Source organism: Umbelopsis ramanniana (assembly GCF_025399195.1).
Source record: "Umbelopsis ramanniana AG unplaced genomic scaffold K450scaffold_49, whole genome shotgun sequence".
Taxonomy (NCBI): Eukaryota; Fungi; Mucoromycota; class Umbelopsidomycetes; order Umbelopsidales; family Umbelopsidaceae; genus Umbelopsis; species Umbelopsis ramanniana.
In genome coordinates, this window is record NW_026252135.1 from 115,356 (window position 1) to 140,578 (window position 25,223).

General features: G+C 43.0%; 12 protein-coding genes across 12 annotated transcripts; 5 read left to right on the forward strand and 7 right to left on the reverse strand.

Annotated features, from left to right (window-relative positions):
• Nucleotides 1–41: 41 nt before the first annotated feature.
• Nucleotides 42–1,894, forward strand: K450DRAFT_251893 (uncharacterized protein). Its single transcript, XM_051590789.1, has 6 exons — nucleotides 42–260; nucleotides 328–407; nucleotides 468–534; nucleotides 603–1,032; nucleotides 1,094–1,333; nucleotides 1,396–1,894. The coding sequence occupies exons 1-6, from the start codon at nucleotides 139–141 to the stop codon at nucleotides 1,627–1,629; spliced, it is 1,173 nt and encodes a 390-aa protein (XP_051442491.1). The 5' UTR covers nucleotides 42–138; the 3' UTR covers nucleotides 1,630–1,894.
• K450DRAFT_251898 (uncharacterized protein) lies at nucleotides 1,754–3,604 on the forward strand. Its single transcript, XM_051590790.1, has 7 exons — nucleotides 1,754–2,124; nucleotides 2,195–2,241; nucleotides 2,309–2,432; nucleotides 2,520–2,986; nucleotides 3,052–3,083; nucleotides 3,144–3,291; nucleotides 3,355–3,604. Exons 1-7 carry the CDS (start codon nucleotides 1,878–1,880, stop codon nucleotides 3,466–3,468), a joined length of 1,179 nt encoding a protein of 392 aa, XP_051442492.1. The 5' UTR covers nucleotides 1,754–1,877; the 3' UTR covers nucleotides 3,469–3,604.
• Nucleotides 3,461–4,894, reverse strand: K450DRAFT_251905 (uncharacterized protein). The gene is made up of 2 exons (XM_051590791.1): nucleotides 4,373–4,894; nucleotides 3,461–4,299 (listed from the first exon to the last, which is right to left on the reverse strand). Exons 1-2 carry the CDS (start codon nucleotides 4,725–4,727, stop codon nucleotides 3,806–3,808), a joined length of 849 nt encoding a protein of 282 aa, XP_051442493.1. The 5' UTR covers nucleotides 4,728–4,894; the 3' UTR covers nucleotides 3,461–3,805.
• A 208-nt stretch (nucleotides 4,895–5,102) lies between these two features.
• On the reverse strand, nucleotides 5,103–10,130 carry K450DRAFT_212781 (uncharacterized protein). Its single transcript, XM_051584812.1, has 18 exons — nucleotides 9,995–10,130; nucleotides 9,515–9,911; nucleotides 9,263–9,446; nucleotides 8,917–9,202; nucleotides 8,774–8,855; nucleotides 8,495–8,714; nucleotides 8,267–8,433; nucleotides 7,709–8,194; nucleotides 7,546–7,646; nucleotides 7,325–7,478; nucleotides 7,115–7,261; nucleotides 6,607–7,017; nucleotides 6,440–6,533; nucleotides 6,012–6,375; nucleotides 5,791–5,917; nucleotides 5,502–5,713; nucleotides 5,354–5,434; nucleotides 5,103–5,279 (listed from the first exon to the last, which is right to left on the reverse strand). Exons 2-18 carry the CDS (start codon nucleotides 9,677–9,679, stop codon nucleotides 5,117–5,119), a joined length of 3,444 nt encoding a protein of 1,147 aa, XP_051442494.1. The 5' UTR covers nucleotides 9,680–9,911; nucleotides 9,995–10,130; the 3' UTR covers nucleotides 5,103–5,116.
• Nucleotides 9,717–11,605, forward strand: K450DRAFT_251929 (uncharacterized protein). Its single transcript, XM_051590792.1, has 9 exons — nucleotides 9,717–9,920; nucleotides 9,983–10,058; nucleotides 10,121–10,211; nucleotides 10,276–10,329; nucleotides 10,393–10,503; nucleotides 10,578–10,667; nucleotides 10,739–10,756; nucleotides 10,824–10,914; nucleotides 10,981–11,605. Exons 1-9 carry the CDS (start codon nucleotides 9,818–9,820, stop codon nucleotides 11,328–11,330), a joined length of 984 nt encoding a protein of 327 aa, XP_051442495.1. The 5' UTR covers nucleotides 9,717–9,817; the 3' UTR covers nucleotides 11,331–11,605.
• A 116-nt stretch (nucleotides 11,606–11,721) lies between these two features.
• On the reverse strand, nucleotides 11,722–13,916 carry K450DRAFT_251933 (uncharacterized protein). The gene is made up of 4 exons (XM_051590793.1): nucleotides 13,446–13,916; nucleotides 12,457–13,357; nucleotides 12,017–12,352; nucleotides 11,722–11,915 (listed from the first exon to the last, which is right to left on the reverse strand). Exons 1-4 carry the CDS (start codon nucleotides 13,863–13,865, stop codon nucleotides 11,896–11,898), a joined length of 1,677 nt encoding a protein of 558 aa, XP_051442496.1. The 5' UTR covers nucleotides 13,866–13,916; the 3' UTR covers nucleotides 11,722–11,895.
• Nucleotide 13,917: 1 nt separating this feature from the next.
• On the reverse strand, nucleotides 13,918–15,477 carry K450DRAFT_251937 (uncharacterized protein). Its single transcript, XM_051590794.1, has 5 exons — nucleotides 14,936–15,477; nucleotides 14,610–14,866; nucleotides 14,407–14,541; nucleotides 14,184–14,319; nucleotides 13,918–14,124 (listed from the first exon to the last, which is right to left on the reverse strand). Exons 1-5 carry the CDS (start codon nucleotides 15,468–15,470, stop codon nucleotides 14,117–14,119), a joined length of 1,071 nt encoding a protein of 356 aa, XP_051442497.1. The 5' UTR covers nucleotides 15,471–15,477; the 3' UTR covers nucleotides 13,918–14,116.
• Nucleotides 15,478–15,553: 76 nt separating this feature from the next.
• K450DRAFT_251942 (uncharacterized protein) lies at nucleotides 15,554–17,621 on the forward strand. The gene is made up of 10 exons (XM_051590795.1): nucleotides 15,554–15,593; nucleotides 15,658–15,749; nucleotides 15,820–15,910; nucleotides 15,985–16,183; nucleotides 16,246–16,390; nucleotides 16,459–16,588; nucleotides 16,677–16,987; nucleotides 17,050–17,173; nucleotides 17,247–17,396; nucleotides 17,468–17,621. Exons 1-10 carry the CDS (start codon nucleotides 15,581–15,583, stop codon nucleotides 17,524–17,526), a joined length of 1,314 nt encoding a protein of 437 aa, XP_051442498.1. The 5' UTR covers nucleotides 15,554–15,580; the 3' UTR covers nucleotides 17,527–17,621.
• A 143-nt stretch (nucleotides 17,622–17,764) lies between these two features.
• Nucleotides 17,765–19,193, reverse strand: K450DRAFT_251948 (uncharacterized protein). The gene is made up of 4 exons (XM_051590796.1): nucleotides 19,070–19,193; nucleotides 18,590–18,962; nucleotides 18,086–18,525; nucleotides 17,765–18,003 (listed from the first exon to the last, which is right to left on the reverse strand). Exons 2-4 carry the CDS (start codon nucleotides 18,937–18,939, stop codon nucleotides 17,846–17,848), a joined length of 948 nt encoding a protein of 315 aa, XP_051442499.1. The 5' UTR covers nucleotides 18,940–18,962; nucleotides 19,070–19,193; the 3' UTR covers nucleotides 17,765–17,845.
• Nucleotides 19,194–19,323: 130 nt separating this feature from the next.
• K450DRAFT_251951 (uncharacterized protein) lies at nucleotides 19,324–20,658 on the reverse strand. Its single transcript, XM_051590797.1, has 4 exons — nucleotides 20,365–20,658; nucleotides 20,180–20,295; nucleotides 19,905–20,051; nucleotides 19,324–19,839 (listed from the first exon to the last, which is right to left on the reverse strand). Exons 1-4 carry the CDS (start codon nucleotides 20,546–20,548, stop codon nucleotides 19,459–19,461), a joined length of 828 nt encoding a protein of 275 aa, XP_051442500.1. The 5' UTR covers nucleotides 20,549–20,658; the 3' UTR covers nucleotides 19,324–19,458.
• A 1-nt stretch (nucleotide 20,659) lies between these two features.
• Nucleotides 20,660–21,358, forward strand: K450DRAFT_251955 (uncharacterized protein). Its single transcript, XM_051590798.1, has one exon. It carries the CDS (start codon nucleotides 20,700–20,702, stop codon nucleotides 21,312–21,314), a length of 615 nt encoding a protein of 204 aa, XP_051442501.1. The 5' UTR covers nucleotides 20,660–20,699; the 3' UTR covers nucleotides 21,315–21,358.
• On the reverse strand, nucleotides 21,359–25,120 carry K450DRAFT_251962 (uncharacterized protein). The gene is made up of 18 exons (XM_051590799.1): nucleotides 24,987–25,120; nucleotides 24,840–24,918; nucleotides 24,686–24,774; nucleotides 24,452–24,614; nucleotides 24,311–24,394; nucleotides 23,889–24,249; nucleotides 23,660–23,820; nucleotides 23,349–23,594; nucleotides 23,025–23,287; nucleotides 22,873–22,956; nucleotides 22,738–22,801; nucleotides 22,509–22,668; nucleotides 22,370–22,442; nucleotides 22,120–22,306; nucleotides 21,951–22,060; nucleotides 21,768–21,880; nucleotides 21,599–21,700; nucleotides 21,359–21,523 (listed from the first exon to the last, which is right to left on the reverse strand). The coding sequence occupies exons 1-18, from the start codon at nucleotides 25,110–25,112 to the stop codon at nucleotides 21,403–21,405; spliced, it is 2,586 nt and encodes an 861-aa protein (XP_051442502.1). The 5' UTR covers nucleotides 25,113–25,120; the 3' UTR covers nucleotides 21,359–21,402.
• Nucleotides 25,121–25,223: the final 103 nt, after the last annotated feature.

Sequence of the window (25,223 nt, forward strand, 5' to 3'; positions counted from 1 at the left end):
AAATAAGCGCTTATCTTGGCAGCTCCAACTTGGGATTTTCAGTTTTGGCCGCAGTCAAATTGCCGTTTCGGACTCGACGGTCACATATTCAATAAAAAGCATGGACTGATTGATTACATATACCTAACACTCTTCCCAATGTCAGTACAAGTCGCAATCGCATCGGAGCCACTCGCTCCAAGATCATCCCTATACACCTGTCTAGCTTGTCAAGTTGCCTTTCATTCCTCAGAAAAGCAGAGGAATCATTATCGTACGGAGTAAGTGCTGCTCAATATTGCCAGAGCGGTAATCTCGAAGTTAATGAACTCACCAATGACTCTCTAGCTGGCACAAGTACAATCTGAAACGTAAAGTTGCAGAACTCAATCCTATATCAGCAGAGCAGTTCGCTCAAAAAGTCCTAGGTAAGTAACCTTCAGATGAGGTCAGCATGGTAGAGTCATGACTAATCGTATGGCTTACAGCGCAACAAGCAAGAGGACGAGAAGAGGAAGAACGCCATGACCTAGTATATGACTGTGTACTTTGCCAGTAAGTGACCTCTTGCTTAAATTTAGTTTCTTACTATACATGCAAGAGACTAACGTGTCTTTAAATAGGAAAACGTATAGATCGGAACAGGCTTTCACAAACCATGTGCAATCTAAGAAGCACAAGGATACAGAGCTGAAGGCTGAGCAACTGCATGAGTTGCCACAATCAACAATTATCATTAATAATGGACGACTCCTACAAGACGAAGATGACGAATCAGTTTCTGATATTCACAGCCAGGCATCTCGTATAGAACACATTGATGAGCCGGACAAGGATTGTTTATTCTGCAGACACCATGCACTTGAAATGGACGAAAATTTGAAGCATATGGAGAAAGCCCACGGTTTTTTCCTTCCTGACCCGGATTATCTCAAAGACACATCTGGATTCCTTCAACACTTGACGAACAAATTAGTACAAGAACACTTGTGTTTATACTGCAACGGCAGAGGTAGAGAATATAGAAGTTTAGAAGCTGTTCGAGCACATATGGTAAGTCAGGATGCACCTGTTATCCGTTCATGAGGCTGCAGGCACTAACACATCTCACTAGCTTGATTGCGGACACTGCAAAGTCTCATTTGAAACCGTTGGCGATTTGGAGGAAGTGATAGAATTTTATGACTATGATCTGTCAGTCATCGAAAGTGATATGGATGTTGATGAGTCATCGAAGACGAAATCTGGTCAGCCATCAGATCTTGTCGAGGCAGAACTTGTTTTGCCCAGTGGCACTCGGATAGGGCACAGAAGCTTCAATGTTTATTATCGACAGAGTCTGAGACCAGTGGATGTAAGTACACATTCATGTAGAAATCTAGGAACTCACAATGCAATCTCTAACATTTCTTGTAGGCACGTGAGAGTGTTGCTGCCAATAGACTATTGACGCAGAATGGCGAAGGCACGGAATCACTTTCGAAATCTCAGAAAAAGCGAATGCATCAGCTCGCTATTACCGATGGATCATATTCTCCTGAACAGCAACAGTCATTATCAGCTGTCAAGCAGAGACAGAAATTCCAGTTACGAATGGGTGTGCGCAACAATGGTTTGATGAAACACTATCGTCTCCAAAACCCTGTGTAAATGAACCCCTCCTGTATATCCATGCTGTAACATTCATGAATAAAAAACTACAATCGGTTCTGATTGGAATGTCCATACCTGCGAATTTATCATAATTTCTGTCATCCAAGAATTTCTTTTCCTGAAAGGAATTCTTCCTTTTTCCAATTGTTCGATGTATATGCGCTCTACTGCAACTAAATTCCCTTCTTCACTGCATATTATGTACAACCGGAAAAGCAATCGATCGAGCTCCAGCGTGAATAGTAATGCAAGTTCTACCGATGACCCTGAGCGGTAAGTCTCGCCCACTTTCACCCTATGACTACATCGTCCCTAATTATGGAGGTATATCCAGTGATTGTTACGGGTTCTCAAAGGTATCCCCGTACATTCCAATTCACAAGGTACAGGAGTTCGAGGCTCGATACCAGCCTATGATGATGAACAGATTATACCAATGGGATCGACTATTACTTGATAATGGTGGAGTATGGCCCGAGCGATCCACTAGACGTATGTAGCAGAGAAGGATAAGTATTACCTTCCGATGACAACGTCCATCTCACACTTCATTAATCGACAGTCAGGCGATTTTTTCGTAAGGGGGTTCCTCGCCATTACCGAGCTGAGGTACGCGCGTGACTCGATTTCGAAGGATCATTTTTTTTTATCATCCTCTCATGCATTACTGGGACAGGCGTGGCTCCACTACAGTGGTGCCAAAGTGTTGATGGATAAGAACCCTCAATTGTACCGATCGCTAGTCAAGTCAGCAGAAATGATGGGAAGGCATAATGAATACATGAACATCATTGAGCAAGGTGAGAAAGAGGTGTTTGTACATAGTTTCAACACACCTTGGTCCTAAACTTGTGACATATGGCATGCCCTACTGCGACTTTCCGTAGATCTTCATCGCACATTTCCGGACAACGAGCATTTTCGCTGCACTAATCCAGAGACTCACCGCTACGCCTGCTATTCCGTAGCATGCATGCCAAAGATCCACGGTTTGCGTCGAGTTCTTCTCGCATTGAGCATATATACTCCTTCCATTGGCTACTGCCAATCCCTCAATTTCATCGCCGCACTGTTGTTACTATGCACGGAAAACGAAGAGCATACATTCTGGATCATGGTGGCTACGACATCGAACATTCTTCCACCTTCTACTTATGACGCCACCATGGAAGATGCCACTGTAGATCAGTTAACGCTTCTATGGCTGATATTTGACAGGTATCCTGCTATATGGTCGAGGATCAGCAACGATGTTCCGTTTTGGGAATTAGAACAAAAGGAGCGGCCACCACCATCGGCTTTGGTTACCACGCACTGGTTTCTGACGCTATTTTCCAACGTACTGCCTATCGAGGTACGTATTGCCATCAAGCATCCAGCGCAGCTTTGTACAGATGATAAACATGTTTCTATCTGCAGTCAGTGTTCCGTGTATGGGATACCTTTTTCTAGTGAGTGTAACGATCAATATGAACACAAGTGATTATTGCCTTATTCATTTTTATTTCCAGTGAAGGGCATACGGTGTTGTTCAGGATGGCCCTTGCGCTGCTTGAAATTAATTCACCCGCGCTGCTGAACGCAGAAGACAGTATGGAAGTGTTTCAAATAATGCAGAGTTTACCCAAGCAAGCCATCGATTGCAACCATCTGCTTGATGTGAGTGAGTCTGCCACCATTATTGAATGCCTATCTCCGCGTATATTGACAGTGTATTTATAGACGGCGTTCGCGCGTAGGAAAAATCCATCATACATAACAGACGAAGAGATCCAACACCGAGTTTATGTGATCCGTGAACGACGCAAGAGACGTGATAGTGAAGTGAACAGATAGGAACTGGTCTTTTTTTTTTTTTTGGTTGGTTGGTTCATAAATGCGGGTAGTTCCTTTTTGGAATGTGCTACTTTTGCAATAAATACATTGCGTTACATACGATACTTTGAAAAAGGAGAGAGAGAGAGAAATTGTACTAGGTGCAAATATGGTTTCTTTTCGGAAACGATGTTGTTTCAAGTATTCACAACTGAGTGAAACAGTAAACGAAGTGGACATTATGCGTGGTCACGCAGGTTTAAGGTAATGAACTGTACAAGGGGCGGGACGATGTAAAGGAAGATTCCGTTGGGAATGGGGTGGGTATCGAAAAGGGGGTTGAGACGTGTGGTGATGTCTATTCATCATCCATATAGTCTTCCATGACGACTCGGACTACATCGTCTAGTTGTTCATCATACTGTGACCACAACTGTTGTTTGGTGTCCTCAAAGCGAGATGTTAGGTGAGTGCGACTGTTGGTCAACGATCGGTTTGGTATTTGAAGATTTTGTTGCCCGTGCAAAGCCAAGTCGCCTTTAGGTTTGCAGACCATAGAGGCTCGGTCTGCCAGGTCTTTCAACATGGCATCGCTTGTGAGGTAAGCGCCAAGTCGGAAGCCGACAACTTGGTTCAAATTGTAGAGGAGAGGTACGAGGGCTTCGGCGGTTCTGTCTCCAGGAAGCCAATCTTCTTCGCCATGCTTTTGATGATTATTTAGCGGGATGAGCGAAGGTAAGATCTCAGCAACCAATGGTCGGATGTGTGACAGTACGTTTGCATGATTTATCGACAAGTGAACTCGGATTGTTGACTGTAGCAAAGGTCGCGCCGTTACGGACCAACATTGTTCTACATCATGTTTCAATCAATAAACAGGCGGCATTCGGAGATCGATATGGATTCAAGCGGAGAGAAAACTTACCATCCAGTGGAGCGAGGTCTATTTTCAAGGCATCGTAAAGACCATCTTCAAACAGCATGTCGAGTGTGGCTGCTTCTAGTACTTCGTCGGTTACATTTTCGTAGTATTCGCATAGGCTCTCAAATAGTAAGAGGCTAGCTGGTTCGACAGCAGTTGTATCGGACTCAACAAATACAGGTGCAGCGATAGCCAGCAACGGTACTATACATAAGGCGAGTGTGCGCAAGTACATCATATAGGTTGTAACGAAAGGAAAGGGGAGGGTGCTGAGAAAAGTGAAAGAGAAACGAAGAAGAGACGAGATGACGATGGGAAGGGAGAAAAAACCGGTGAAATAGGATTTCAACCTAAACATTTATTCAAATTGATCCATGCGACTAATTCTCCCCCTTCTGTGCCCCAAAGTGGAGAGGACCTTTCTGTAAGTTCTATTCTATTGAATATCCGAATTATCAGGCAGTCCGCTCGATATCCAATAAACCGTATAATTGATCTCTATATTCCTTGATTTCGGCCACTGGCTTCATCCTGCGAGAACCATTGGGCCAAGCGCGCACCAAGGAGGTTTGAGGGGAGTTAGGGACAGGAAAAAGAAAAATAGTCCCAAGCAGTATTTTGCTTACCAGTCTGTGCTAGTGATAATTTCCTCGGCTTCCATAGCTCGATCATCAAGGTATTGATCATCCAATGTTGTGAGATATATGAAAAGTTGGTCAGCCGTCGCCACTCTCACCTAGAATATCTTTATTTAGACATTTGTTTTTTTGTCGAGATATGTTTTGGAATATCTCTCCTTTCCATCCCCTTATCACTTACTTTCGGAAATGGATGAACCAAGTAGGTCAGTAATTGCTGAACCGCGGTTGTCCTAGCTTTGCACGGTGGTAGACCGGCGTAGCCTACTAGACTATTCAAGACAACGAAGCCATTAGTGTGCGGACATTCAATTGCTGCTTCTGAACAGAAGATATAGAAAATTACACTCTAATCACCGCCACCAATTTCCTGACATCCCGACTCTTGTAAGCTTCCTTTCTTGTTAGGAACAATAAACGATTATAACTGTAAAAGTATTCCAAATTGAGCATCGTTACGTTAAATGCATTTTTCACAGTACACAACAGCTTACATTTGGTCATCATTGAGGTGCAACAGCGTTCCAGACTCGAACAAGCTCCCAACCACTTCCAGTAGAGCGATCGACACACGGTCATCATTTCGATGTGCCTCCAGGATGCTATTGAATTCCCGAACGAAATCTTGCAGGCAGACAGTTGTATCCCCTTCCTTTGTAGGTAGCTGATTGATGTATTCACTCAGACACTGGCTCGAATAGCGCAACTAGAAGCACGACCATGCGCATTAGGACTATACTGGGTTGTCGCCCGACGGGTATTTTTAATTTTGGCATGACTTACCAGAGATTCTGTTCGACTGCCTGCACTGGTAATAAGGCCAGTCAGTAGATCAAAACGATATTCAGAGAAAGCTAGCATTGGAACTAGCTGAGGATAGACATCGGCCGGGGAAGTCCAGTCCAGATCGCTGGAAGTAGGGAACAAAAAAAAAAAGAAGGTTTCAGCATGTGAGTGCCAAGAAATCGTGGAGAAGGACTTTTCAAGAAGTCAAAAGCACAAACCTATTGGAGATGTTCAATAGCATCTCTTGACCAGGTATTTGGAGGCATGGCCGACCATCATCTGTCGTAGATCTCACAATCACCGACAATGCATTTCCAGCACAAGCTCTAGTTCGGTCGATCCTTTCTGAAGCTTGTTTTAATAGCTTTGCAATAATCTGCATCTGTGTATCCAATCCCAGGTAGCGGTGGTCGCCTGGGATTTCCATATCCATCCGTGTAACAAGCGGAACTACCAGACTCAGAGCTTTCATTGACTCTTCACGAATCCAAGATCCAACATCTCCACGTTGGTCTATACTGTAATCCTCTAGGTTTTTCAAAAGTCCTTGTACCACGCTTTGAAAGTCGTCATAGGGTATCGCTGGATAGTATATCAATATGAGGTCTCAAGAGGCTATGGTTGTTGCTATATGTATGCAACTCACCTGCTTTAATTCGGGTATGCAGTTGTTGAATGATCGCATGCAAAGCCAGAACTGCATTTCGTTTAGCCTCCGCGTCATTTTCCTGTGGTGATTGCTTTTGCGTAACTTGGTTAGTCCATTTCTGCGCTAGACCAAATCATCGGGATCAACATCGAAAACCTTAATACCTTCATGGCCATAGCTGTTATAATCGCCGAAAGAACGGCCGACAAGTGGATATTCATGCGAGGTATGTCAAATGGAATGGCTCCAAGTGCAAGAGCATACCCTCTTCGTCCATAGAGGTGTCGTGTCGCTATCGTTTGGTCTATGCACTCCTTCACCGTTCCTTCATCTAGGCCCTTGTAACGCGCGACTGCACCGAATGCCATCACAGCACTCTTCTGTACATTTTCTTCTTTACGTTTGAGTGATGTGCTGATGAGCTGGTCCCAAGCTTGGGTGTCTGCATCGTCGGTTGTGACAATTCCTGCCTCTGCAAGGCAAGCAATAAGGTGACAAGCCGCTTCTCGTATATGCTCAGATCCGAAGGTGGTCAGATTTTTCTCTGGAATCAATCTAACAATTTTCGATATGCTCTGAGGAAATGGTGATGTTAAACCTCAATACTTTAAACTTTGTCGCGGTAGAGCAATGTTATTTGCTTGATACACCTCAAGGTACAATTTTACATACCTGACGCACATCTATCGAAGAGCTTTGCCATACATCTGATAATGCGGCGTCTTGAGCACTGCACTCTGTCAACGCCAAACTAATTTCAGCAACGCTCAAAAGTGCACCGTGGGATATGTTCTGGTCTAGGGACGTGGTATCGGGAATCTGCAAGTAACAAGTCAGAGCGCTGCAATTGGAAAAAAAAAAATCTCATCATAATGAACTTACCAGTTGAGGTAAGACAACTTCAATGAAATGCCTCGGTGCAATTGAAACTAGTTTATGCAAAGTTTGCGATGCAAGGCAACGCATCTGTTTATCCCAATGTCGCACGCTGATTTTCACGAGGTGTTCAATAAGTGGATCGCGATATGGTTCGAACCTAATTGTAACGTATAGAATTAGAAAAAACCGAAAATATAACTTTAACCTCACGAATATGAACGTACCGCGCGATCTCGACGCTGATATCCAGGAACGCCTGATTTCGATTGCCAAGGCTGTAGTAATTAGCAGCTTGTATGATGTCGATGCCGAATGGAAATACGCCCTGTATGACACATTAATACTGCTTTATATTTTTGGTACATTATTTTTTTACCGGAATAATACCTGTCGACCAACATTTTCTTGAAAGGCAGCACTGGCTGCTCTTCTCACATTGATCTCCCTATCGTAAACCGACACGCACACCAGACTATGAGCAACCTGACCTACGTAGCTTTGAATGACCTCGGGGGCATAAGCTCTTGCAAATGACCAACAAACATAACAAGCCGCATCTCGGACGTTGGAGCCAATCGAATGAGAGCCTCTCTTAAGATCAAACTTGAGAGCAATGGCAATCCAGTCCACCGTGTCGTTTAGCCTTTCTGGCAAAAGCAAGCCTCGGCGCGACAGTTCTGCAATCGACAGACAGGCACCGTGCCAGGTGTGTTCCGAGGTAGCAGATATATCAAGATCGCCGTTCACATCTTTCAAAACGTCTTCGCTGAAAAGCTCAAGTAGGGAACCAACGACGTCGTCAGCAAGCTCCTGAGGCAGTCGCTGACAAATACGCCCGACACCTTTTGCTGCTGACCATCTAACAATTGTATCCTATGAATCGAGTTGAGTTCAGAAGGTACATTGTAGAACAGAAAATGTGTTTATGTTGCTCATATAGCATACCTTATCCCTTAATCCATTAAGCAAAATCTCAATCACTGTCTCTATTTGTTCGGGTATATCATCGTCATCGTCATCGTCGTTTCCAGTATGGGTATGAATATTAGCTTGCAAAGAGTAATCAGTGGAAGAGGTGGTGCTATGCAAGTTGTTGACTAGTGATCGATTGCCTAAAGGAACGAAAAATGAGATATTGTTCCTATTTGAAACACGACTCCTTAGCACGCCTACCTCTTTGATATCTCCACTTTGCAACTCGCGGTCGTAAGTAGCAAAGACTAATTCGCTCAGATAATTTGATATACAGTTTGCGTATAACGGAATTTCCGGAGAAGTGATCGATGAATGGCAATGATAACATAGGAAAAGCGACATCGTCGAGAGATGGTAAGAGTATGTCTCTTGCCGCATATTGGAAAATCGCACATAAGGACGACAGTAACCCAGTCACCTTTTACCCAATGTCAGTGAATGCGGTTCAATTAACCACAAAAATAATGAAAAACATACCTTGAATACGTCGTGTATAGATGAAAGCTCTTCCTTTGCCCATTGAAGATATGGGATGAGATGTTCCGTGGATACATCACGTCTAAAATGGCTGATGAGCCGACACTCAATACTGATGGATGACTGCGTGTCCATGTACTCACCTGCTAAGAAGACGTGCAACAAGAATACTCGAAGCATCACGTTCTTTGCCGGTACATCCTAAATATCTTTTATGAATATCCAGTAAACGATTGATGAGAGATTGCTGGCCGGAGGCAACCAATCCACTATCAATTTTTCGAAGGTCGAATGGGACCATGCAAATAATCGAAAGCCATATCAGACAAACATAGCGTGTCTCCCAGCATGTGCCATCCCTTATTTCCTGTGCATTCATGAAATCCACCATTGGTTCCAGATCAGACACCTCGTGTGTCATGAATTTCACTGAAGGGGTCAAGTCAATATACATACACTTCCCTTAGCGTCTAAATCTTTCCAACTCACCAATTGTCTTGTATCCTCTGGCTTTTGTCAAGTAGTAAAGATACTTGAACAACCACGCGCATTTCGACTGAGCTTCCATTGCCGAGGAGGATGATATATTAGCTCGAATTCGTATCACTACAGGCTCAATCAACGACTCGAGGTGTGGATCTAATAAATGAGGTTGCTCCTGGTAAACGTCCAACTGGAAGAAATGAGTAAGTACGAAGTGCTTATATTGGTATTTCGCGAGTGACTGAGCATAAACCGTACTATTTGTTGTATCCTCGTGTATGACTTGTCGTATTTGCCACTTTGTTCATCCAAAAGCTGGTCTAAAAGAATTTTGAATTCAACAGCATGTTCAAAGTGAGATAACTGTTGATTGATCTGATTCTCAGCATCGTCTTCGTTGTCATTGAAGTCGCTGGTCATCATGTGACTGATGGTGCAATACTGAAAATTGTGAACTTCCTCGACGGTTTTGTGACTTTTGACTGGCGATGGGGGCGAGCCAAACTTCCCTTCCCGTCCGTCAATTGAAGCACCGCACTGGCCTTGATTCCGCCTTCAACCATGCTGCAAAGGTCCCAACAACCAAAAGAAACGTTCTTCGACTTTCCAAGGTCGACTATAGTACGCGAAAAGCCCTCAGTGCGCTTGAGGAAAGCTGTGATAGGTGAGTGGATATCTAGCCCACTATGGCAACATTCTCAGTTGAATTTACTTGTCCTGAATTAGACGGAAACATACATGCTGTGAAACGTTTGTTGCGCAAGGTGAACAGCATACAAAATCCAGACCCGGATACTGGAATGTAAGTAGATTTCACCACAGATTTCATCGACTGGCCAGCGTCTCTGATATATAAAGCAACAGGACATCTTTGTTACTGGCCGCCAAGCATGGGAAAGTGGATGTGGTCAACTATTTACTCAGTGTTGGCCATGAAGACGAAACGATATCACTGGTAGGATGATTGGAGCCACTTAAAATATTTTATAGAAGCGTTCCTTTAACATTCTATCATGTAGGACAATGAAGATAATACTGTACTTATGCTTGCGGCCATCAATAATGAAGAAGAGGTGAGACGATGATTAATTTAAATATGATCTGCTTTTCCTTTTGCTAACTTATGCGCCGAATAGATATTCTACCGTTATGCCGAGAAATATCCAGAGTGTATTCATGCTATCAACAAACATGGATGGTCAGTTCTCTTATTCGCTGCAAAGAACGGAAATGTTAATATTGTGGAGGTGAGTATGCCTGCCCCCCACACTCCTTTTTATTTGCATTTAGGCAATGAGCTAAAAGCACATATTATCCCCAGTTTCTTTTGTCTATATCAGCCGATGTAGACCATGTTGATGATGATGGTAACTCGGCTTTACATCATGCAGCGGCGTGGGGGCATACGCATGTAAGAACATTATATGCATATCGATGCGGTGTGTATCTGCTACATGTATTAATTACATTGCATTGTTACAGGTCATAACTTTACTAGTAGTAAGTTAAAGTCTTCGATTATGCTGTAATATATAGGCTCAATTGCAATACTTACTGTCATGTTCAGCTGGGAGGATGCAACATCGACCTCGAGAATCGCCAGCACTTTACAGCCAGCGACTATGCTTACAGCTTCTCAGTAAGGGTACACTTGAGAGGTAACAGTTTTTCCTTACTGATTCAAGTAATGCTATGTCCCTATCTCATTGTTTGCGTTTTAAAAGAGTTGGCGCGGATGCACTTAGAAGACATAGCAGCGATCGCCCCAAGGCAATCGTTACCATTCAGTACTCGATCTGAGGCTAGCGCTGGTCGACCGGGACCTGAGACAATCTACAGACATAGACATAGTTCTAGTTATGAAAGCACATTGAGATCAGAGTATGCGCCGCCCTACGCCTCATCGCTCCCATCAGCTGGTGTTCCTCTGGCCACATCGCTTAGCTCCTCCAGTTCATATCTTCATACTGCTTCCATCGGTAGCCCGCAATCACAGGATGCTTTTGGCGAATATAGAGGACGACCGGCTAGCTCTGGAGACCAAGCGACGTCCCCCAGGTTGCGTGGGGCTTGATCACGCTGCCAATAACATTTCAAAAGTATACCCGCCGCTGCTCTCACTTGCCAAAATAAAAAACAAATGCATTATGAGAGAGTTGTTTATATGTCGTTGGCTGTTGCTCACGAACTGCATCTATACATATTTGTCTGGCCATTACTTTCTTCTAATGCAGCTCAACTGGATGTCCTCCGACACCCCGTATGCAATGATGTCTGTTCTCTTTCGATAATTTTAATAAACCTGTATAGACAAGATGCCTTTTATAATAGATTGAGCTGTCCAAGTAGACGAACTCATAGTCAATGCTTCACCACCAAAGACTATGTAAGTAATTTTGCATATCTAGACGAATTTGAGTCCAAAGGGAACGAAGTTGGAATCCACTGTACAAGAAAAGGTGATAGGTAAATAATAGAAAGAAAAAGGGGTTGGGAGTAATGAAGTGTGTGGATTTTTTTGGGGTTTCTTTTTTTTTTTTTTTATAGGTGATCAGAGTGGGGTAATAGAAGGGTTGCATTTGAATATACTTCCTTTTTTTTTTAATGAAGCTTGCAAACCCCTTCACCTTCCACTATGCTCATCTGTTTCCGGAAACTCCTGCGAAGGAGAGGACATGTTGTTTCGAAGGTTAGGATATGAGGTGGAATCAGTGGAGCTAGAATCATTTCGGTGAAATGACTCGTTTCTGATATGCATACCACTACCAGTCGACGACGCATCATCCTGTGATTCAAGATTTGCAGATGATTCAATCCCGGAAGATAACCGCCTCTTATCCAATATCACATTTCGCAATTTTCCTACTATTCCAGCGGCACTTGGACGTCGTTGCATAGATCGAGATGTCGATGGTGTAAGTGGAGATGATACTGCCGAAGATGGAAGCGATGTGGATGTATTTGTCACAAACTCGCCACTTCTCGCATCCGGCAAGTTGTCTACATCGTTGTGTAAACCCAGAATATCGTCATTTTCGTCATCATCCCTTTGTATTATTGTCTGCCGTCTGTTGTCGTCCTCGGGTAAGATATTTTCTGATTAGGAGAGAAAAAAAAAATAACAAAAAGGTATTAGCATACTTTGCTTCTCATAGCTGTGAGGAGAATCTATAACAAGACGATAGTAAATTCATTCATACCTTCAGATGACAATGAATTTAACCTCATCCTCTCCGTCATGCCATATTGCGAGCTCTCTACCAAAGTATGAGCCATGGCTTCTCTTGTCGCAACGCCGCTCCTAATAACCGGAATGTTTTGTGAGATGGGTAGTCCACCAAGGCCCTGGGCTTCTGGATGTGCAGAATCGGAATCAATAGGATAAGGGACATGGCTTTCGTTGCCAGCAATACTGTTTTGTCGCACAGGGTAATGATTTAATGATGTGGTAGAAGCCATAGCTCGCAAGGAAGGAGGTCGAACATTGGTGATAGATGCAGTAGCTGGGTGGTCGCCATTTTGCCCAAATCCATACATCTCTAAAACTTCTTCTGCTTCAACCGCTACATTTGCTTCTAAATCTGCATAGGTTCTGCAGATTGGACACGAAAAAGCCGGATGATTTTGAACAAGTAGCGGTCGAATGCATTTGTAGTGATAGGTATGAGAGCAAGGGGCGAGAAACAAGGCTTGAAAGGGTGCGATGGCAAAAAGGCAAATGCAACATTCTTCGATTTCAACTTGAGCTGGCGGTATTGGACTGACTGAATTGGTGGGAAGGTTACTGTCACTGTCTTGAGGAATAGCTGGAGAAGCGTTGGAACTGGTTCGAGTTATAGTATTAGGCGTACCGCCTAAACTCCGCAAGTTGTTCAAAGCATTCAAACTGAAGGGATTGGCTTTTTGCTGCCATGTTCTGTTGATCTCAAACTTCATTTTGACCGACCGGTATATCTCCTCCGCTCCGCCTTGGTAGTCCACACCAAGCTGAACAATATCGCCATCTTTTAGTTCAACCGGCTTGCTCTCTGTACCAGGCGGACTTAGTCTAATATTGTTCAAGAAGGTGCCGCTGGAGGATTTAGTATCCCGCAGAAAGATCTGACAATGGAATGGTTAGACATGTAACCCCAGGCTAACTCCTTTGTTGTGCAGCTGACCCCTCGGTGCAACAGAAAATGACTTTTACCTTTCGACCTTCTGACCACATCTCCGCATGAGCTCTACTCACTACCTTGCTGCGAAATGTCACTCTATTAGGAAGATTCCGTCTATCGGTAAATCGTCCGATTTTGACCAAGTTGCCGTTTTCCAAGTCCATTTCAATGACTGGAAAAATAAGAGATTGGCCAGGAGCCTCAAGGCTAGGTACAATACGCACATGAGGTGGTTTAGTTTCTGAAATGGCGTTGAATGGGCTGCTTACAGGCGGCGCTGAAGTCGGAGACGGTTCTGCGGTCATAGTCGTTGCAGCAGTCGATATGGACGGCATTTCTTGGTTGCGACGTTGACGACGTTGTCCAGAAAATGTGCGAGTGAGGCGTGAAGTCATTGTTCCCTGAGACTGACTTCTAACATGTGTAGAAGTACCACTCCCTGTAGAGGACATTTACTGTTAAGGGATAAAAAGTTAAGAAGAGAAAAAAAAAAAAAAAGAAAAAATGGGATTGAAACAATTGACATCTTACAGCAGCCAATAGGGAGATTAACGCTTCCCACTCAAAATTATGCAAGACGTTCTTTATTTAATGCTCATAGTTTAAATTGTCGACTGACATACTGCTTGTTTACATCATGGCATCGCCAAATTCCAAACCAGCATAGGAGGGGGAGAATTTCTGGGTAGTTTCCAATCCGATTTCAAAACCCTACAGAAAAGTCGGTTAGCAGAAGCCGGTGTGAAGCATTGTTTCGTTTCAGTTCATACCATATTTCATTTTAGCCTCTCGTTTTGTCTTGCGATTTTGTGCATATTGTTCTGCTAGAATGTCTCGTTTGCTTTGAGCTTGGTGAGCCAAATACATAATATTGCTCTTGCGCTTTTGAAGAGAACTTGTTTTGATCTGCAATCAACAACAGCCACGTGGGATTAGGATAAACCAGACCAACTTTACATAAGCTAATGTGCCTTGAGATTGCCAGGTACATACCGAGCTCCCTGAAAGCCCAATGGGCTCCTGGGTTGGGATTCCGTCCTTGTTTTGGAGTTCTTCTGCTAAATTGACAGTCTTTATGTTGATGTGTTCCCCAAATCCTCTCCCGTGTCTACCCATGAGTCTCTCCATCTGTTTGTATTGCAGAGAAATTTTAACCACTGTGCTATGCGCTGCTACTGAAATACTACGAGACTTACCGCTTCATTACTTAGCTCCTCTTCTGGGGCATTCTGTTCTCCATACTGTGCATATGCCGCTTGCTGCTCATACCATTGCTGATAGGCTGCTGGATCGTATTGCGCATTGGGATCATAATAAGCATATGCGTCGGCTGCTGTGTAAGAGATCGTGGAGCTTTCTGCTTCCGTTGGCTGGTTAGTCTCTGCCACTGGTTCTGTTATAGTGGCTGGTTGGGATTGTGTAGGCGTTGTTAAAACCTGCGTGATATTTGGTCCTAGCGTAAACATTGTTGAAGTTACTTTCACCTGTTTACATAATTTCCATTGACACAGATTTTTCTTACCTAATGGGAAGAAGCTTTTGACTTCTCCTACATCTTCATTGTCACTTTCGTCGTCTTCTTCTTCTTCTTCTTCGTCTTCAACAGTCGTCTTTTTAGTAATATTCAATTTGGCTTTATCTACAGTGGTTGTTGCTGAGGCTTTTGCAGCTAGCTCTGCTTTCCGTTTTGCAAGGGCAGGTGGTATAAACGATGTGGTGGTGGAAATGGGTGCTGTGGTTGGGGTAGAAGAGGTCGATCCTTCTTTTCTAAGGCTGGCGTTAGGATTCTTTGGAGGTGGTAGAAGAGCTGACAATCCAGAACCTCCTGAGGTCTTTGGTCGCTTGTTAGCCGACATAGTGTCCTTAAAATCTTTGTCATTATCATTGTCATTGTTCAGTTTGGGAAGATCTACAAAGATCTGAACTTTGCCATTGGCTGTTTCAACCTTCCGCTTCGGAGGAGGTAATGAGTCGATAAACGATCTTTGTGGTTTAGTGGTTTGTTCAGGCTCACTGTCGCTGTCTGATCCCGACGAGTAATTGGCAACCAAAGGCATGTTGAAAGGTCTGGAAAATTTTCGATGGCCGCTGAGGGCTATTCCAGACAACTCGCTGCCATTTGAGTCTCCGCGCGAGTTCACCACAGCATCCTTGTCCTTAATCCAGTATGGCATCTGCTGGTAAGAAACAGTTATTATGGTCGAGCACCACGTCCGAGTCACTAACACTACACTTTTTTTGCAGTTTTTATATTGGATCTCAAAGGAAAAGTCCTCATCTCCAGAAATTATCGAGGAGATGTGCCCATGAGCGCAGTGGAGAAGTTTATGCCATTGGTACTTACCTACGTTTCAGTGCATCATGACAGTTTTATCAGCCAACATTGACATTGCTTTGATCTATTAGGTCAGCGAAGCCGAAGATGAACAAGTTCCACTGCCATGTTTCACCCATGAGGGCATCAACTATCTGTATATCAAACACAACAACCTTTACCGTATGTTATTTGTCACCGCCTAAGCAACTGTAAGTTATAACGCACTCAAACTTCTTCCCCTTTCGGTGTTCTAGTGCTGGCAGTAACGCGCAAAAATACGAACGCAACAAGTATTATGTTATTCTTGCATAGACTGACAGAAGTGTTTGCCGATTATTTCAAAGAGTTGGAAGAAGAATCAATTCGCGATAACTTTGTCATTGTTTACGAGCTTATGGACGAGATGATGGATTTCGGATATCCTCAAACGACCGAAACAAAGATTCTTCAAGAGTATGATTCGATACGTATTCTTGATACCTGTTCCTCAGACTGTGGCTAACGCACCTGTTTAGGTATATTACACAAGATGCCTACAAGCTGGAAACTCAAGTTCGTCCGCCTATGGCTGTTACGAATGCTGTATCATGGCGTTCTGAGGGTATTAAATACAAAAAGAATGAGATCTTTTTGGATGTCATTGAAAGTGTCAACCTTTTGGTAAGTGACCTGAAGTATATTCTGCCAAAAATGCCATGGAGAGCTAAATGCAATACTTCCTTTGATAGGTCAATTCTAATGGTAATGTCTTGCGAAGTGAAGTTCTCGGAAGCGTTAAGATGAGATGCTATCTGTCAGGAATGCCTGAACTTAGACTTGGGCTCAACGATAAGGTTATGTTCGAGGCAACCGGTCGAGGTAAAGTGTTTTTTTTTTACTAGCGAACCGCAGACATGTAGAAAGTTTGATTTAACAGTTATTTTTTTTATACTACCTGCGACTGCAGCTTCTGCAAGCTCTTCAAAGGCAATTGAAATGGAAGATGTCAAGTTCCATCAGTGTGTGCGCCTTTCTCGCTTTGAAAACGACCGAACCATTAGTTTCATTCCACCAGATGGTGATTTTGAGCTGATGAGCTACCGTCTTCAGTCTTCGGCCAAGCCACTCATTTGGGTTGAGGCTGTTGTTGAGAATTATGCCGGCTCTAGAGTTGAATATATGGTGAAGGCAAAGGCTCAGTTTAAGCGAAAAAGCTCAGCAAACAATGTAGAAATTGCCATCCCGGTGCCTGACGATGCGGACTCTCCAAAGTTCAAGGTAAAAGATGAATTTTCATGCTTAGTATCATCTGGGGGGAGGTTAGCTGACGATATTTGCAGTGCTCTAGCGGTTCAGTTTCATACAAGCCTGAAAAATCTTGTCTTATTTGGAAAATTAAGCAATTCCAAGGTGGAAAGGAATTTATAATGAGAGCTCACTTTGGTCTTCCTTCAGTGCAAGCAGGTAAAGTCGTTGATATTACACAGGATGACCCTTTAGGTGTTTTGGAAACTTACCATTGACACTTTACATTCAGCGGAAGAAACTGAAAAGAAGCCCCCGATCAACATTTCCTTTGAGATCCCATATTTTACTGTTTCCGGTATTCAGGTCCGGTATCTCAAGATTGTTGAGAAGAGTGGATATCAGGCCCTTCCCTGGGTGCGATACATCACACAAAATGGAGGTAAAAGCAACTGTTTGTATAAGGCAACGTATGATGTACTAGACGTACTTAATGGGTTGGTTTTGCCATAGATTATCAAATGCGTATGCCAGAGAGCATCAAGAGCGGCAAGCAAACAGCCGGATACTAAACCAGCTATCCATCATTATTTGATTTGATTGTCTTAACAGAGAATACCACCCGTTTTCGATTTCCATAGAATCGCCATCTCCTCTACATGAGATCAAAACAATCCAAAATCCCCCCTCCCAATATAAAAGACCAGAAAAAAAAATTACTGAAAACATAAATGAATATGTCTAATTCAAAGATCGTTCTAAATGACTGTTGGTTTATGGAATGTTGACGAAAAGGTAAATACAAGTTTCAGGGTCGCAGTAGAGCGCGCCTACTTCAAAAACATCAATTCAGCGGCTTTGCATATTTGCTCGAAGAGAGGAGGATTATTGCTAAACTCTTGGTTTGAAGGTGTTTGCGTGTTCTTTGAAGAATTGATCAAGTGTCTTGCATGGTCGCTTAGCTAGAAGTTCAGCATGGGGAGTATGCATGCTGCCTTGGTTGGCTTGTATGTAGTCAAAGTAATCCAGATACGTTTGCACTTGGATACCTGTTAAAAGAATATCATTTGAATCAGCCCAACTTGCGCATTGCTCTCTATCCCTATCCTATTCATGTAAAAGCAGGCATACCGTTAGGTGCAGAGAATACTTTTGACTTGTATCCGTAATTTACAAAATCGTCATTAAAGATTTGCGCCTTCTCGCGCTTAACTCGTGCGTCGAACCAGATGTCTTTTCCCAACTCTTGTAAGTAAAACGAAAGATCCATTCTTCTTGTGCGATGGTAAGTCAACTTTTGGTAACCGGTTGTGTCTGCCAACAATTGCAGGAGCTCCTTTCCACTAACTCGCTTTGGACCGGTTAACGTGTATATTTGTCCAATATGCTGGTCATCTAATTCACCACGAATATAGCCCTCGTCACTAAGCAGTACATTTTGTACTATGTGGCAGAGATCTTCTAAGTCAATTGGGCATATATGTGTATCGTCACTAATGGTCATTGGTAGCTTTCGATGTTTTTCAATGTAATTGGACCATAGGTGGAAGTTCTGGTTTATCCAATCAGCCCTATCAAAGTTAAGTCATTAGCAATTGTTAGATGAACAGTCTCCAATAGAAAATTTTCTCATGCCTTAATATAACAGTATCCATGTCAGTGGAAAACAGTTCTTCTTCAATCTCACTAAATTCCTTCAAGGAGTGATGGGTAGATGACATGGCTCCCATATGAGATACCATGATCATGCTTTTGACTCCAGATTTATGAGCGCGCTGAATCATCTTCTTGCACATTTCTACTCTTTCTGTTTCAAATCCAATGACGAGAACTACATGTTGAACTCCTCGCATAGCCTGAGCCAAGCTATTTTCATTCGAGTAATCCATGTGAATCATTTCTGCTCCGTTACGTTCGAAGCTGTGGCAGTTAGACTTGTCTTGATAGGTTAGTCTTAGCTTGTTGCGTAGGGTTGGTTGGTGCATAAGGTGAGATGCAATGCTATAACCTAGCCATTGATCAACGGAGGTAATGAGAATCATTTGTAAATGTTTGATTTTGTTTGCGAGTTAGACAGTTCTAATGTTGATACAGAATGTTGCTGTTGGTGCTCACCTGTTTTATATCATATTTGCCATTCTCTGTAAAGCTCATAGTCTGGGTGGGTGGGGGTCGGAAATTACACCCACCCGTACAAATACTTGATGGAAAATTCAGAGAAGCCATTCGAAGACAAACAATCATAAACACGTTTTTTCTTCCCCTGGTTCCTATGGCATATATAAAATAGCCTGGTGCTTGGAAAATTATCGATTATAGTAATCGAAACTGGACTAAAATATCTCAGGAGATATATCTTGAAGCGCAAATTTGCTGATGATTCTGTATCAAATTTGTATTTTATTTTCGACTGACAAGCAAATAATATCGTTGTCTCGGATGAAGTTGGTCCCTAGATTGGGAAAATAAAACATAACGTCACAGTAGATTTACGGCGTAATCGCCTAAGGTATAAGGACAGAACAGCACGTCAATGCGCCATCTGCCTTGATCAGCTCGCTCATATCTAAAGCTTTCAACTGAATCCCCCTTTTCTCGGTCAGCTCTTCCACCAGTATGCGCTCACTTTCTGGAAAGTTCTTCTGAATTACAACAAAGTCGGAGCCTAAAGCTAGGATGTTGGCGGGAACGCTATCGGGTACGAAGATAACGCTGTAGTCAATACCGCTCTTCTGCTTGATCTCCTGGATCAACTCTTTCCCGGCTGGATTGGAGCAAGCAACAAGTGTGTCTTCATTAACTTGAGTTACAAGGCACTTGAGATGAAGGGTAGGAGAGTCTTTAAGGGCAGTAATAGTAACCACCTTACAGCTGGACGAGAAAGCCTAAAAGTTGGAAGTGTCTATTAGTACGGCTATATTACCACTATTCCCACAGAATGATGACTCACTTTTTCTAGTACTTTCGCACCTTGTTCGTTGGTTCGCGCTGAAAGCCCAACATACAGATGGTCGCCAACCAACATACAGTCTCCTCCATCCAAAGTCGCCTCCTCATCCATATCTTTCATATATACAATAGTCTTCAGGGTTGGTACCTGTTAAAGAAATCGAATGCGTTAATGAAACCGTATTCGCTTGTATTCTATACCTTCGTAATTGTATAGTTGTAAAGTGTTTATAGCCTTCTAGCCACTCTCCCCTTTTTGCTCACTATGGCCCATACCTGCTTTAGTGCCTCGGCATTGGGGCCAATCTCTTTCTGTCGGGAAACATGGCCAAGTTGATTGACAACAGCTGTATCTTTAACAACAACACATGTATCTTCCACAAAGCAGCAGTCTAATGTAGCCGTAAGCTTTATGTGAGTTCAGCTTGTCAGTTCAAATGCGTGATATCAATTTTTGTTACCTGGATGATCTTCATCTGCTGAGACTTGTATAACGTTCTCTACATGTTCCTTAAGCACTTTAACATAATCATCGTGCTGCTGACGAGCTAAAGTGATGTCGATTGCGGATTGACTGAGATCCACAGCTGTTACGCAGTTGGAAAATGACTGAGGAAGGTCGCGGCAGATGGCGTAAGAGATCATAAAGAACTTGGAACGAAGAAAAGAAGTGTAGGTGGACTTGACCTCGTGAGTTTTTACTCACACAAAATTTAGACTCGCTCCGATCGACTTTCCAATTTCGTTAGTAAAAGGGCTTTTTGGTTTTACATTACAATTTGTTTATAACGTGCTTATGTCCGCCTTGACGATTATTCACTTATCAAAGGCAGATTCCCTTTGTCGCGACTGGGTGTCTCTACAAAACTCTTCAATAGCCCTATTGTCGTCATTAGCTAATACATCGCAGCAGCGATCAGCGACATTGAATGCCACCATACCATTACTTGGTGAGGATCAGAAAGCGGCCCTGATCTACAAACAAACAGCAGTATTTGAAGAAACGTTCTCAAGTTTCAATGCCATTATACCAAGATTTCGCGTGATTGTCGATCAATTTACCACTCTGGTAAAAGAAGCTGCAAAGAATGCTTCGTACGCTGCGAATGAACAAACAATGTCGCCACGAGTAGGTACCAGTGCCGCATTGCTCAGTACAGCAGCGATATCAGAAGAGCAAACAAGTATATATATATCGCAAATCCGAGACATGTACCATCAAGAATACACATATAAGGTTACTTTGAGCAATCAGCTTTACCAGCAAGCAAAATTAGATGCTGCGACCATCAATGACATAAATAGCTTATGGAGTGCTCAACCACAAATTGACTTTACAGTCGAAAAAGAAATGGCTGAACGACTCAATCTGTATAAAAAGGTTAAGAAGATAGTAGAGGCCAAAGATTAGACGCAAAGCATTCACTCAAGCATTACACATAGCACACCTTTTTTTTTTGAATTCTTGTATATTCCACACACAAACTGTAAATAATACTCTATGAAAAGTCAACATTATAAATTCTAACTGCGTGGTCGTTTCCTGCCGATGCAAACTGCAATGTTGATGCGTTATCGCATTTCCATGCAACAGCATTGACAACGCCAACATGACAAAGCCTAAGGAAGAAAAATGAGCTTTCTGTGCTTCTTTATAGCCAGTCTGTAACGACTATATTTGGTGCGGTTACTTACTGAGCGTCCAAAGTAGAGACCACCTGCCACTGATCAACAGCCGCTTTTTGAGACTCCAGCAATTGAATTTCACCATTTTCCAGACCAGCGACGAGAACATATCTTTCAAACAAAGGAACATTAGCAAATGTAAACCACAGAACACCGCCATTGATCTTATTCAGCTTACTTGTCGTCAATTAAACGTGGTGCGAAATCAATAGCTGTAATTGCTTCTGTGCATTTTATGGTCGAAACACATGTCCAGTCGGAACTGTCTTCAGCCTTAGTCCATATTTTTATCTTTAGAGCCATAAGAGCCAGTGTCAGTGCTGTTCAACTTTTTTTTTTGGCATATTTTTGTACCACTTACGGTTTTATCTCTGGATGATGTTGCGAACAATTTGTCGTCATGGCTCCAAGAGCAATCCCATATAATACGTGCGTGTGCCTTGGCTTGGCTGCGCAACGCATACGTGATTCCTATGCAAAATCTATGAGCAGCTGCCTCCGAATTTTAAAAATCATGCATAGACATTTACCTTGCTCGCCCTCTACTCTCTCGTAAATGGACCAAAGACGATCACGCGACACAGAGAGTAAGTACTTGTCGTCATGAGAGAATTCTAGTTTGGTTACAGTAAGTGAATGCCCTGATAGCTGTGTTTCCAGCTCATTCCAAGTCTTGGTATCAAACAAACGGATGACAGCATGCTCAGGCGTTGAGGCCTAGCCATACAATATCAGGTTAATAAAGGCGATGTGCGCCACAAGTAATCAAGCTGAACATACCTTGCAAGAAGATGCAACAAGGCGACCATCATGTGTACCACGAACACATCGGATTTCATATCCGTGTCCATACCTTAGGAAGAATTTCACAAATGAGTATTTTTTATGCTTCCTTTCGTACTGTATCTTAGGGACTTACAGCTTCTCCACTTCCGGCCACAAGGTATGTTGCATCAAATGCTCCTCGAAAGGAGGATGCTCTAAAGTCTGAAGGAGGGAGGCTGGTGTGGCACTTGGGTGAGCATAGCTCTGCATAGTGCCTTCATCACCATCTTCACCAGCAAGGGTGGAAGCGTCGCCTTCAAATACAAAGCGTCAATCTTGATATTGGGTGTATATGTATCAAAAAGATAAAGAATAAAGCCTACCTTCAAAAACTGCCTTGTTAGACAGTCCAAGGGCTGGAAGGTTAGCACCTACTGGTCTCGATTCCTTTCCAAATGAATTGCGACGTAAATAAAATGCGAATAAGTGATCTATAGAGATAATATAGCGACACTTACAGCTTGAGACTCCAATTCTTCATGACCGGTCAATGCGGCAAGACTCTCAATAAAGGTTTTGGGGGCATCAAACACACGCATAACCTTGCAATCCACACATTAGGTTAACATATCATCTTGAGCGTTAGTGATCGCTTGTGGCAAAAGCTCACCTTTTCATCAGCACCAGAAACATATCGCCACTTGTCAATAAATGCAACACATTGCATGTCGTATCCGTGGATTTGGGATCGACCCATTTCATGCCATGTTGTGGTTTTTTGGCCATTCACATCTCGATTCCATGGAGCAAAGACTCTACAAGTCTGATCCAAGCTTGCAGAGACAACAAACAAGTTTTGTGGATCCCATACTAGATCTTCTACAGCTCCGAAATGCCCACTGATGGATACCTCAGGAACCCAGTGGTTAAGATCTAAGTAGAGATATCAATATCATGTACGTGCAAATTGGTACGCAAAACAGATGCCCATTACCTTCATCAGTAGAAATGTTATGCCACAAGTGAAATGATCCGTTTGATCCATGAGCAATGATATGTCTTCCATCACGACTGAACAATCCACCGTAAAAGCCGAGAGTGTTGCCTCCAATCTCGCCAACTCGAACTTCATTAATCCAAATACCAGTCTCCGGATCAGGCTGCCAAATCATCATAGACTTGTCGCTTGAAGCCGATAGAATACGCATTGGTTGATGGAATCTCTCTTGACCGTTTGAGTCTACGAACACCAGATTAACTCGAGAGATCATATGAGTGCACACATCGAATTTCATCATATCTAACCTTTGACAACAGTTGGTGCCTGCCAGCATACGCTATACACCCAGTCATCATGCCCCATCAATAAAGCTTCAAACATGATCGTGTAGCGTTTTTTGCTCTGGTCTTTGTCGAATACCTCAAACAAGTGTGCCTTGGTACTCAATTGCATGCTTTCTCCAGTCCTACAAACGTTATTAGTTTCGAAACCTTATAAACGGTATATCCATTCCTTTCTTTTTGTTTTACGTACTTTACGCTTTCTTCAAGAGCCTCAAGCATATCTTTCGTTAAAGCACCTCCATCAGCGTCTCCTGTTGCCTCGGGCTCCTTCGATGATTGCTGACCCGATGACTCTTCAGGCGTGACCTTCCAAAGCCGGATATATTTATCTTGCGAACCGCTAGCTAAAATCAAATCGCCTCGACGAAGAGTGTGGTTGGATGCTTTCGAGCCAGGAGAATTGGAATCTTCGGTGTAGGTAGCGAATTGTAGAGATCTAATCCAGTTATCGTGCCCCGGCAAGGCCAATGACTTGTTGAAAGCATCAGAGATTGGCTGATAAATGTATATAGAGATCTTTCGGTCGGTATTTCCAGCGGCCAGGATGGGTACTGGTAGTAATGCATCAGTAGCAACATAAAATCGATGGACATACGGTGACAATCAACTTACTGCTTGTTCCAGGTAAATACGACAAGGCTAGTGCAGTAGGATATTTAACTCCACAGTCGATGGTTTGGAGACACTCGTATCCATCTGACGGTCGCCATTAGTAATTAAATCATGACGGCCGTGTATATCCTAAATTTATACCTTTATATTCATCTTCTTCTTTCCGTCTCCAGATTTTAATTGTGCCATCTCCAGATCCCGTGGCTATTAAATCGCCAAGACTTTCGTCAATAGAAGCAGCTCTCACACAGGCAATTGTATCTATGCCAGCTGAATGACCAGTCAAGGTGCAGCTGTTGATCCACTACGACTCGAATGTAAATATAAAGTAGGCAAAACACAATTGGTCTTCCCCCCTTCAAAAAGAAAACATACTTTTCCGGAAGGATCTCGTTTCCATATTTTAGCAGTTCCATCCGCCGATCCACTCACTATCGCTACATTGGTTTGACTTTGTTCGTGACCTAAAAATTATACGTTTCAATAGTTGCGCTTTAGACCATGGCAGCACTTAAAGGATATTAAAAACCTCTATTAATGAATTCTATGCAATTCACTCTATTTTTGTGCCCAGGAAGAGTGACAAGCACGCCTTCAGACGATTTATCCTAAAGCGAATCAATCAGTTTTAGCTTTGCGATCTCGGACAAGCTGTTGCGTTGTATGGCTTACTAACCAAAGGGTGGTATATTGCTACCAAAGAATCAGCAGCATATGCAACTGTTCCATCCAAACCCCAGGCTGCGGCCTGAGTAATCTTGTTGCAGCCAATGCTGATGTACTCTGCTGTTACAGCTACCATATTACAGCTAGTAAACTTCAAAAGTGAATCGAGTTTTGAAAATTGTCGCAAGTGAAGGCGAAATCACGAGATTGTGACTGTCCCGCCAATGCATTGAGCCCATGTCCTCCA